This window comes from Plectropomus leopardus, chromosome 5, assembly GCF_008729295.1.
Source record: "Plectropomus leopardus isolate mb chromosome 5, YSFRI_Pleo_2.0, whole genome shotgun sequence".
NCBI classification, from domain to species: Eukaryota; Metazoa; Chordata; class Actinopteri; order Perciformes; family Serranidae; genus Plectropomus; species Plectropomus leopardus.
In genome coordinates, this window is record NC_056467.1 from 35602577 (window position 1) to 35615622 (window position 13046).

The window sequence follows — 13046 nt, forward strand, 5'->3', positions numbered from 1 at the left end:
AAGCTCACTTCAGCATAGCAGGAGTAGGTGGGAGTGTGTCGTCCGTCTTTATATACAGACTATGGTCCTGACATACACAAATATGCTCCATCTCTCTGCGTGCTTCGCCTACTTACAGTGCACCAATAAAGGGGACAATTAGTGCATTTTGTTACATCTTAATGCAGCTGATTATGACTCACTAGCCTGAGGTGAAACCCTTTAATTGTTTGCTAATCACTCATTTACACTTTCTACCTGAAGAATATGATAAAGATCAGTTTTGCTGGGGCATTCGGCGGTTCAGTGGATAAAGCAGGCGCCCTATATATGAAGGCAATGTCCTTGCTGCAGCAGCCGTGGGTTCAATTCCAGCTTCCAGCCCTTTTCTGCATGTCATCTCCTCTCTTTCCCCCTTTCACGCTATCACTATGTCCTATCTAATAAGGCAGAATTCCAAAAAAATAATCTTAAAAAAAAAAATCAGTCAGATCAGTTATGCTTTGGCAGGAAGAGACAGTAGCCTCTCTAAATGATAAAAAAAAACTGTAATAACGTGTCTTCCACTGGCCTCTACGTCTCCTTTACACCTGTATGCACCTAGGAGGTGGTTACATAGGCCCTGACTTTTACACACACACACGCACGCACGCACACACACACACACACACACACACACACACGCACACACACGCGCACACACACACATCAAACAGCAGTGCCTGCCTCAGCCCACCTGTTCCCAGTCGGAGGGGTGGGGAGCGGGTGGTGGGGGAGGGGTTTCTGTCTTTAGGCAACTATTTAATTAGGCTCAGTGTTGGTTGGCTGGCAGTGGAATCTCCTGTGCTCCTCTGCTCTCAAATGTTCTCCATGAATGTCAAAGAGATAGAGAGAGGAGAGACAGAGCAGGGCTTCAAAGCAGCCAGCGGATCTCTTCTATTTGTCTATTCCCCCATGGCGAGGCACAGTCTCTCTTTTTCCAGCTTCCCTTCCTTTCCTCCTTTCTTGCTCTCCCTCTCACTCATTTCCAGGAGTGCTTTGAACGCTGCTCCCCCAGATGGGGAGAGAGAACACAGAAGAAAATGGGAGATGTTCCCTAGAGCAAGAATATAGACCAGATGAAGGCACAAACTAATTGATTTTGTGGTTTGGCAAAACTTCATGAGTAAATTTAAATCTACCATTCTGACTTTATGGACATTATTAATAACAAAACAATGAGTTAACACAAAAAAAATAATGTTTAAGTTAGAGCTGGCTGATATGGGGAAAATTTGCCTAAATATTAGTTCTTGACCAAACACCACAATATCAATATTGTGGCGATATTGTAGAGTTCACTATTGGTGCGTATTTATCCAATGAGATATGTGATAAATAATCATCAGTAATGCGTACATAAAGAATCAGTGGATTAAAAGGTAAATAACAGGAAACAACAGCACTTTACTGTTGTTAAGCCATAAACTAAAAGACTCTTATTTTCTTTTCATTATTTTGTTGTAACTTAGAATAATGTTATTTAAGTAGCAAAAAAGGCCTTTAAGAGGTGTAGTAACTCAGACTCCTGGTGATGCAGGTAGAGAGAGAGAGACGCTCTGGTGAAATCAGCTGTGTTGGAAACAAGTTGGAGAAAAGTTTGCATCAATGCTCAGACAACCACAGAGACACTATTGGTATCTATATATTCTTATATGTTTGTTTAACAATAAAGTAAATAATGCCTGACCTAAAATTAACACTGATTTATTTTGCTTGGAATTAAAGGTTAGACTAAAGATAATTAAACAGTTATTGCAAACATTACCTAAAAAGTCATAAATATTACTTAAAAAAGATCTTAAATATTAAAAACTGAATACATTTAATTTAAGACAAAGCATAACAATTTAAAAATTGCAATTAATATTTTTAATAAATGTGTGGCACGGCATGGTATTTATAACACTGAATATGGTATTCAGCATGATTAAACAATGTTCCCATTTAATTATTTGAGTGAAATCAAGTGATTTTATTTTAAGACATAGATTGGTTTATGTACTGATATGATTTATGTTATCAAGAGATGAATTTATTCGCTGAATTAACTAATGTGATTTTTTATTTTTTTGAGGTTTTCAACCTAACACTTGTACTTCAATGATCATAATTTCTATAAATTGAAATAAGTGGAGTTGTCCTGCGTCCTATGTGGTTCTGTATGCCAGGCTGATTACAGGCAGGCACTGAGCCTGAAACCTGACATAAACTCGACAACTGTAATGCAGCCTTTAAAATCAGAAAGAGATCACATCTGTGATATCTAAGATCTAAGATGACATCTAGGCTGTGTTCGAAATCACCCCCTATCACGGATGTAGTGCACTATATAGTGTGTTCGCCATTTTGTAGTGTTGTTCGAATTCTCCGCGATTAATTTCATCCACTATGTAGTGGACGAGAAAACACCCACAATGCACCGCAAAATTGAGTGAACAAGCAATGTACACTACTTTGTGCTCCGTATCCCACAATGCAATGCGGTCGTGTTTTGGAAGAGGAGAAGAAGGAGACGATGGCCACCGCACCAACCGCCGCCGCTTTTGTATATAAATTTAAGTAACATTACAATATACACATTTGATGCGTGTAATACTTTAGTGGCGTGGTTTTATGCCTTTTAAGGGTTGCGAATTGTCATAACGAGCGGATTTGTTGGTGGAGAAGCATCCGGTTTGTTATTTGTATCTGCGAGCTAACGCTAACACTAAGGCTAATGCTAGGGCTTGCCGGTAGTTGCAGCTCTAGCTAGGAGCAGACACCCGCACACCCGCTCACATCTGATCATAGCGTTTTGTTCTCTTTTCCCAATTGGCGGTGTGTTAGAAAAATAAATGCTTTTCTGTTTCTTGTTCCAAGGGACTGATGAAGATGTTGAGAAGCTTATTAAGCTTCGTGTTAAGCACAACCAGCTGTTCTCCGGCCGAAGAAATGCGGCTCTGCATGGATGGGATATATTCTAGTGGTGCATATTCATCAATAAAAGAAATTTCAGAATTCATATTTGTCATTCCTGATTGAACATTACATTTGTATTTTTTAGTATGATGGTATTTATAGTTGAATAACCATGGCGCATCTGACGCAACCACGTTCAGGAAATTACCGTGTAGTGTCCGAATTCTCCTCCCGTCGTCGTTCCCTACATCGTGTATATGATGTAGTTCACTACATCATAAACACGATGTAGTGGATAGGGAGTGAGTGAATGAGTGGATGATTTCGAACACAGCCCTACTCTCATATCATGACATTGATATAATATCCATATATTGGCCAGCCCCAGTTTTACTCAATGTGAGAATGCAAAGGGACAGATTTGTGAGTGGTACATGGTCAGTTTCAAATCTTATTTTTACTATTTTTACAAGTTGTTTTGGCAGATTCTCAACACTATAACAAGGCATTCTTCCGGACAATTTTTTGGCATGCAGACATTAATGGGACGAAAAATATCTTTCTGGTATTAGTCAAATGAAAAAGATGATAGGGTACACTGGGAGGAGTTCCTGATGACCTTCTAATGGTGTGTTCACACTGAACACAATGCAAGCATTTCATACAGAGAGTCAATGCAAATACGTGACTGGATGCAAATGCATACCAGGTGAGGCAATGGATGCGATGGACGTGACACGTGATGCCATGGAGTCTCACAAGTTGAGCGAGAAATTTGCGTGACATTGTGTCGCAATAGCTTATCAGCGATTACATCTAAATTGAGATTCTCCCAACATTACGAAGATTCCGTAATGACAAACAACTACACTCATTATCAGTGCTGTACAGAGACAGAACAAACAAAGAGGTAGGAGATCAGTGAGCAAAGCTATAACGTTACATGGAAAGCCCTGAAAATATACCTGTGTCTTGTGAAAGCTATTTTTGTTGCAAAAATGATGGGAATTTATGTTGGTCTTTTATTTTGGAAAGTAAACAGTGGAGGGTGTGACATGGTAATGTGCTGCCGTGTCAGTTTGATAAATAATAAACAGTGTTATCGTCTTGGCTCACGCTGCTTCAGGACACAGAGACTATGTGTTTACATCCAGCTGTCTATTAAGCTTCACTGCAAACCAGTTAGCTGTTAGCTGCCTCTCTCAGGTATCTAGTCAGCACAGACGGTAGTAAGGCTGTTATAGCCAGACACAGCTCAACTCTATTTTGCTAGACTTAAAAGCTATAATTTTACAACAGACCCAATTTTTGATATTATGTATAGTCAGAATTTTACTACATTAGCCAATCAGTGTATTTACATTCTGTTCCTCTCAACTAAGTTTTTATCTTTGGTGACTTCACTTTTCTTTTAAATATATAGGGGATTCAAAGGAAACTGACATTTGATCTCAGTGTTTGCTGCTCACTCTCCTACAGCTGGAGCAGAGCTGTATTGCAAATATGAAACATGTTCCACTGCTGCTCCTTCACAATAAAATGACTGGCGACATATGGGGTGGCTTTTATTGTGAAGCTGTCACAGGAAAACACTATTGACTGCGGTATGAACTCTCTGTGATCGTTCTTGGAAGACCTCTCCATAAAACGAGACAAGACTGTTTTCCATCAGAAGATCAGTTTGAAATGTTAGAGTTAGAAACAAGAAAGGTCACAGTGAGGTGTTATTAGATGAGGAGCTGCAGGTGACAAGCTGTATATTTAAGCAATACCCCACCAAAGGGAGTGATGCTGTATTGTATATCATCACAGCTGTGATTCGGTCACAGAACATAATCACAGCCGTGATGATATACAGTACAACATCACAACCTCGAGTGTGATATTGCTTTTATACAACAGTTCCACAAACGTCTTTTATTAGTTAACAATAACAAGCAACAGCAGATCATGATTTGTTTGTTTAATTAATGTTTTTTTTTTGCTCCACCTATACAAATATTTCCGCAACTGCTGGAAGTGACAGCTGTTGCCTAGCAACACATAAACATTTTCCTGCATGCCACTTGCTAATATGTGGAAACTTGGTCTTCATTTTATACATAGAGCAGCTGTTTTAGTATCATGAACATTTATCTCTGTGTTTTCAGTGAAATAAGAGTCTCTTAACAGACACTTAGGCCGCCTGTGAGATTCGGATGAGTTAGTCTGATCAGTTCGTCGCTTCAGCGTGTGTCCACTCACTGCTGTCATCTCATGTCCAGTATCAGACAGCGTGTGTGTGTGTATGTGTGTGTGTCTCAGGCTGTGGATAGTGTCAGATGAGTGTGTCCCTGTCTCACTGCACATCCGTGTAACATCTGTGACAGCTGGTTTACTCCCAATGAACAGCGGTTTACTAAAACCCATCCATCACAGTTCCCCCCCTCCTCCTGGGCTGCAGGTCGAGGGCTTTTGCATCAGGCAGGATTTTGCTCAGGTATTTTTTGAGCGATGACACCGGTCAGATGGGATTTCCTCACTCTTCAAACACTGATACAATGTACAGTAACATTAGGCAACTACCGACAAATACCACTTAGTGTGAGCCTAATTATTGGACTTTGAACAGCTGTGAAGCGGAGTGAGACATGCAGAGTTAAAAGTTAGCAGTCCCAGTGATGTTGTACTGTATATTATCACTCATGGAATGCCTCTTGACCAATCAAATTGCTTGGTCGGAACTAATTGTAGTATAATTGATTCTAATGTATGGATTGTGGTACTTTGACACTGGCTGTGGCAATTCTGCGTCTTGCTGCTGGCATATTGGGGTTAACTGGCATTGGCAGTTCAGCCTCACACTTTCCTGCGTCCTGTAAGGCGCCCTCATCTATGTCCAAGAGACATCTATGAGGCATATCAATGTTGTGCAACACACAACATGCCACAAAGAATGCTGGGACTTTGAGGGCTGTATTGTGATGTTCTACTTGACTTATCCAAACATCTGAACCTCATGCAGGCGCATCTTGCTATCTGAATAATCCACCCTTAAAAAACAGGAAACAGATTGCACGTTTTTGACTTTAAACCAGCTTTTATTTGGTCAATTGCACATTTGCTTTCTGTTGCCTCAAAGACCGACACACCCAGGGGCACACAGATTGGCGCAGGAACATTTGTTATTTAAAGGACGGGTGCACCAGGTGTGAAAATGACAACTGCTCTGGTCTGACACTAACAATGACACTAATGTTACCAATACTACATGGACCAAACCCCATTCCAACCCGGGTTCATACCAGGGACCCTCTTGACTGCATCAATGAGGACTGTGTGTACTAGCCTCTGAGCTGGGAACGGATGTAGCAACAGCAGACAGCATCTTTGCTGAACAACAGTTTTGTGTGAAAGGAGTTTAAAGCCCGACCCATATAGACGCCTGTCCCAAGCATAAGCCTGTTGAATTCAATGATTTAAGAAAATAATAGTCCGGGCTATTAACAAAAGTTTTATGGTATCTCTCTCTCTCTCTCTCTCTCTCTCTCTATATACATATATATATATATATATATATATATATATATATATATATATATATATATATATATATATATATATATATTGCATATATATATATGTTCATGTTCATGCCAATAAAGCAACTTTGAATCAATAAAATTCATAGAGAGAGCTACAAGATGCCCTTTGTATGTGCCTAATTTAGCCATACAAGATAATATATCATCTATAAAAGATAGAAAACATTGTCCATAAGAAACCTTATTACTTGCCTTTCAGCTTCTCTGTAATTAACTCTTTTACTAAAAACAAAAATCACAAGGAGGGAGAAAGTGAAATCCACAGAGTAAAATCCACTAAGCCTTGAGAGGAAAATTACTGTAGAGATGCATGCAGGGGTGAATTAGAAAGCCACTAAAATGTGAGTGTTTTCCTCTTCTCTGTCTGAATCCCTACAAAATGCACATTAGCAACTAGTAGTTGCTTACAATGGTCACAAAGAATGAACCCAATTCCACCTTCATCAATCACATGAGATTACAATTTACCCCGAGAGATGAGGCTCAAACTGAGTCCTCCGGGAGATAGAGTAGTCGAGTGAAACCCAAATGCCCTTGAAAAGTAATTTTAGCTGGCAGGCTTCAGCCCAGTGCAGGAAGAAAGAATAAACTGAAATGGTAATAAAAGGAGGACGGCATCTAAAGCTTAATCTCCCTCTACACACACACACACACACACACACACACACACACACACACACACACACACACACTGTGAATATATAAATTCTGTGCACCAAATGAAATGTGTGTTCACATGAGAAAACTTCCACCATCAACATCATAACTTCTGTGAAGTAACACACACACACAGAAAGTCAACAGATCCCCACTGGCATCTTCAAGAGTCAGTCAGCGCACAGCAGCAATGTTTTCCACTTGTCAGGCTCACTCTGGTGGAACAACACACGCACGCACGCATGCACAAATGCACGCACGCACGCGCACACACACACACTAACAGTGTGCAAGAAGAAGAAAATGGCAAAGGCGAAATCCTTTACAAGGACAACTTGTGAAGCACCCAAAAAGCTCATTTGGCTGCAACAATCTAAAATCATCTCATAGGGTTTGAACATCTTTTATTTCACTGTGAACTGCCGAATAATGCTGAAATGTCATGATGTTCACAGGATACAGCATCTGACCTACACCACAGGAGGTCGGGATAAGAGCCTGTTGACTTTTTCAGGCATTGATTGTATGTGGGAGGCCACTGACTGACGGATCATGTTTTTGTCATTATAATACTGAGAGGTCAAAGAAACAAAACAAGTGGCTCTCAAGTTCAGCTCAGATAAAATGATTAGACTACTGACATTTTTGTGCTTTCTTAAGATTTCCCAAATGTTTTCCTCAGACCACAGATATGCATTCCCCCAACAGTTAATTAAGAAATCAAAGCCCAAATGCCACAACAGCTACAACTATGTCTTTCATCCTAACCCCCCATAAAACAGAAATAAATAACACGAGGCATTAAGCATTAAGCTCTGTTAATTACGCTATTCATGTCAACAACATGGGGCCAACAGATAAAAACAATTACAGTCTCTCCATGTATGAAGCTAGGGCCACAGATTAAATAAAATGTGATTCTTCATCAAGGATCCCTGGTAAAATATTTTAAACCACAATAAAATGAGGCTTCAGATCTGCTGAAGAAACTCTGCATGTGGCAGCCTTACCTTCCTCTTCTTGAAGGCCTGTCTGGACAGGTATCCCCTGCAGGCAGCCTGAAACAGAGTAATGTTTCTCCTGGTCTGGACGTCTCGCTGCTCCTCCAGCCTGGACAGAGTCCCCGCTCTGAAGAACAACTGCAGGAGGAGTGGGAGAGTTAAGGTAAGGACTGCTACAAAGACTTCCATGTTGCACATGGATGTACAGTACATCATGTTTAGCAAGTGAGTGTAAAACTTGATAGGATTTCAAGTGTGTTAAAATCAACTAAATATCCAATAGATTTGTAAGAAGTGTTATTCTTATACGGCCTTCTAAACTCCATGTTGATGTGATCAAATTTAAAGAAAATGTGGGGTATAACCCAAAGTTATCACAAACTACAAAGTTTTGTAACCTTGTAAAAATCTGTTCAGTGATCGAGCTACACAGCAACATGTAGCATAAGGTTGGTGATTGTCCTCTTTGGCACACAGGCAAACTCAGTGTGGACCTCAGCCCACATAATAGAGTGCACTTTCATGTAGTAACTAGTGAGTGGGCATAGAACTGCTTCGGAATTTCATCACTTCATATCCTCCAAATCTTTGCCATAACCAGCCAAATCAAGTGTTGCTAGAGCTCTTTGACCTCTTCATTACTCTATTCATTCTCCATGCACCTTGGAAGTTGGTAAAGTTGTGCCAGAAACCTCCGCACTACATTACTGATCTCGAACATGCAAGTGGCATTGTACGCAGGTAGCACTAGATACAGACCCAGGGACCCAGAGGGTCCAGGGGGTTACTAATACCACTTTTTGATCATATTAGCTCTGGTTCTTGAACTAGCTCTGTCTAGGATTCTTGGAACTTTGGTGCTTTCTAGCAAACCAGTCCATGTTTCCACCACAGTTGTGCAGTTGCACAGCAGAGGTAAACAGTAGAAGCAAGACTGCAGATTACATTGATTACCTACATCTTTAGTTCTGTTTTTGCTGATCTTTTTTTTAACCAAAAAAAAAAAAAACATTTAAGTTTTGCGCAGATCTGCAACAGAAACCCCTGCCTGGGCCATTTGGCTCAGGTGAACTAAAGAAGCTCATACTAAACAGGTCATGCAGATAGAAGAAGTAGTCAAGTGGGGATGTGCCAATGCAGAGAGTGTATGTGATAAAATCAGTGTTGACATGCATCGGAGCTGAAGAATATGATGTTGGACATTTGTTCATGGGTTGCCCAGCCAGCAGTGACCGGCATTAAGTTGTCATGTGTGTGCTGGCTTACATAGAAAACGAAAGGTGTGGGTGTTTTCAGCTTGGTGCTCTGAAGCTTTCAGCTCCAGCATCAAATACAAGACAAGACCACACCAGATTCTGATAGTACTTTGTCCACTACTGCCAAGTGTGATCAACTCTTTGGCTAACTGTATTGTCAAAGCCAAGGCCCAAGCAGGGAAGATGTCTAAGACTTTGTGTCACAGACAGCAATTAATATATTTCAATTTTTTTTTATAAGTGGCCACACAGATCATCTGTCAAATGGGAACCAAGTGTCAAAGGCTCAGGAGTGTGTACATCTTGTGTTCATTTTGTCTAAGCATGACCTTACATTGGAGCCAACTTACAAAATATGGTACTAAAACAATGTTGCAAATGTAGATTTGAATTTTTGCTGTGTTAATTCTGCTCTGAGCTGCTGGGTACTTTAGGTATTTTTTAATTTCTTTCTTGTCCAGAACAACTGTCTCAGTGATTTTCCAAGCCATATCATTATAGTCTTGTCCAGAAATATTCCTGTCTTTTATCTTCTTTGCTGATGATTTGGAAAGCAGCAGTGCCACTTCCCAAATGCCAATGAGTACACAATTTAATTTTTGTAAAGAGTCATGACGGTCTGACACTGCACCCCCTGGAAAAGCCCACATCATAATGTCTCCAACTCCTTCTAGATAATTTGTGTCTGGGGACAGACATTGCTCTGTTCGTCAGCCATGAATTAGCTGGCAGCTCTTTGTGGAAGTAGATTCATTAAGCAGAATTTAAGTGATGCTTTGTCCTTCAGAGGATGCAACTCTCACTGTAATTTTCAAAATTGCTTGAGCACAGGAGAAAGTACAGTTTCAAGTATGGCCGAATATATGTCATTCAGAGCTTGTGACTTCACCAACATAAAACATAGTTGTACTACAGTTATAATACAGAGCATGAAACTGATGTGATGCACAGAGTTTATAGCTATTGCTTAATTTCAACTCTTTTGTGACCCATAGTTTGGACCCAGTCAATTTAACAACCATTTCATGGGCAGTCCACCTAAATAGTTGGTATTTCTAAGGCTAGGCAAGGTTATTTATATAATACATTTCAGAAACAAGGCAATTCAAAGTGCTCTACACAAAACATCAAAACATGGAGACAAAGTGCAAGAGAAACACATAATAAAAAAACATTAATTACAACTTTCTTAGATAGAATAAAATTGAATATTCTTGTTTAAAATACAATAAAATAAGTTATAGTGCAGTATGAGAACTAAATAATCATTTGATTTAATTAAAGGTGGTGGTAAACAGAAAAGGCATTATTTAATAGAATCAAGCGGACCTGTAGATTTCTGGGAGTTTGGATGGTTTGGATGAGTCTGGATGGTTCATAAATTAGCAAAATTAAAAAATGCTTTTTGGCCCTAAACCATTCATTGCTTTATAAACCAACAATAGTATTTTAAAATCAAGCTCTGCAGGAAGCCAGTGTAAAGACCTAAGGACTGTAGTGATGTTATCTACTTCCTTGGTCTTGGTGAGGACTTACTGAGCAGCAGTATTCAGCTGTAGCTGTCTTTGGTTTTTTCTTTTTGGGTGGGTGGGGGTGGGGGGTTAAAGACACCGTAACAGTAGTCAAGTCTACTGGAGATAAATGCATGGACAAGATTTACCAAATCCTATTAAGACATTATTCCTTTCATCCTGGTTATATTCCAAAGGTGATAGTGGGCTGACTTTGTAATTGTCTTCATGCTGCTGTTGATATTCGGGTCTGCATCCATGACAACTCCAAGATTTCTGGATGGTCTGCAGTTTTTGATATTGCCAATTAAAGCTGAGCACTGACTTTTAATCAACCATAATGGTTCCAAAAACAATCATCTTAGTTATGTCTTTGTTTATCCTATCCAAATGTTGATTTCTTCAATATGTGTACTCAGTGCTTATATTGGACCATAGTCCCCCCGCAATATGGTTATATTGTGCGTCATCTGCATAATTATAGTAACATATTTAGTTGTTTTTCGTAATGTAATTTAGTGGAAGCATGTAAATGTGAAACAGAGGAGGTGTCAGAGTGGAGCCTTGAGTAGTTCCACATGACATTTTTGTTGACTCAGATGTGTTATTACATGTAGACAAAAAGTGGTCCCTGTCCTTTTAGTAGAATTCAAACCAGCTTAGTACTGTGCTATAAAGTCCCACCTGTCACTCTGGTGATATGTTCTGGTTAACTTTGTCAAATGCAGCACTGAGATCCAGAAATACTAAGATAGAAATTCTGAAATTGACTGTGTTTCAGTGGAAGTCATTGAAGACCATAACAAAAGCGGCCTCAGTGCTATGGTGTGGTCATGGATAACAAATAAAAAGCACAAATCAATCAAACATTGGTCAGCCCAGTAAAACAGTGGTTTGCACTAGGTTAAGCAAGCTCATTTGAAAATCTTATATATTAAATATTACTTGTTACTTTTATTTGAAAGTAATGTTGGTGTCTCTGTAGAGTAATGTGTTACTGATTAAACAGTTTTGGAGTTACTTCCATCAAAATAACCACACACACAGTAAGACCGTCCCATCAACCCTTAACTGTCTGGCTGGTTAAAGGGCTCCCGTTTTGCAGAACCCTTCCTTACAGTCGGAAAAACCTGTTCACATAGTGAAGTGTGTGACGAGGCGGGTGGTGACACAGGGGTCACTGCCTGACCACAGGTCAGTGTGTATCTTGGCAGAGCTAACCAGCTCTATTTCTGCAGGAAAATCAGGGATGTCCTGTGATGCTTCTACAGTCACTAGAGGCACATTCATGCCCCTTAAAGAGAGTTTATTTGTGGGTGCCTGTGTGTCATAGCCCTGCTGTTGTAGTGCTTTTAAAGGTTAACGTTACTACTTGTTAGCCTTGAATATCAAGTGAAACTGGACATGGCACAGGTTTCTGCGGGTCCATGTGTGTGTAGAAGAGAGATAAAGCTCTTTTAAATGTCTCACAGCATCTCTTCTGTTGCAGATTTGTTGTGTGCAATGATGTGTCCTAGAAATATTGTTCTTGTACACACAAGAATCTCAAAATGAATGAGTTCTTCTAGTGTCATCCTTTAGGTGGTGCACTGAAAAAGATTTTGTGAAGAAAAAGCATCTACCAGCATACATGTTATCATCTGTTGACAGGCTGTTATTACTCTCTGATGACTTCATCTATTGCACAGTGTGACTAGGATGTAGGATTAGTAAAAATGTCTAATCCTACTTTTTTTTAATGATTAGCTGGGATGAGAAATATTGTGAATACTAACACTCTTCAGCGGGAATGAGTGGGAGAACAGTATCTCATATCAGAACTATGAGGGAGTCTAGGGGGTTTGTTTAATGAATCAAAGGTATGCAGCACTAACAGAAGCCAGAGGCTTTTTGGTACCTGAAAGTTTGGTAAAGTATCAGCCAGAGGCAGGTGGTCCATCTGTACAGCAGTTGGAAATAGCTCCAGATTAGGAGGAATGTTTTTGTTGTTTGCGTCACATAAAAAGAGTCAAATGACGTATTCAGCACGTTAACTTGAAAACGACTGGTTGCATGCTACCTACTTTCACCTTTTAAGAATACTGGCCCTATAACACATCATGATTACATTGTGCTATT

General features: G+C 39.8%; 1 protein-coding gene across 1 annotated transcript in view; it reads right to left on the reverse strand.

The window, feature by feature from the left end:
- The window catches only part of LOC121943023 (unconventional myosin-XVIIIa-like), a 162213-nt gene that overhangs the window by 84151 nt on the left and 65016 nt on the right, over positions 1-13046 (reverse strand). Inside the window, 1 exon segment of the mRNA XM_042486381.1 lies at positions 8171-8299. Coding sequence (XP_042342315.1) covers positions 8171-8299 — 129 coding nt within the window.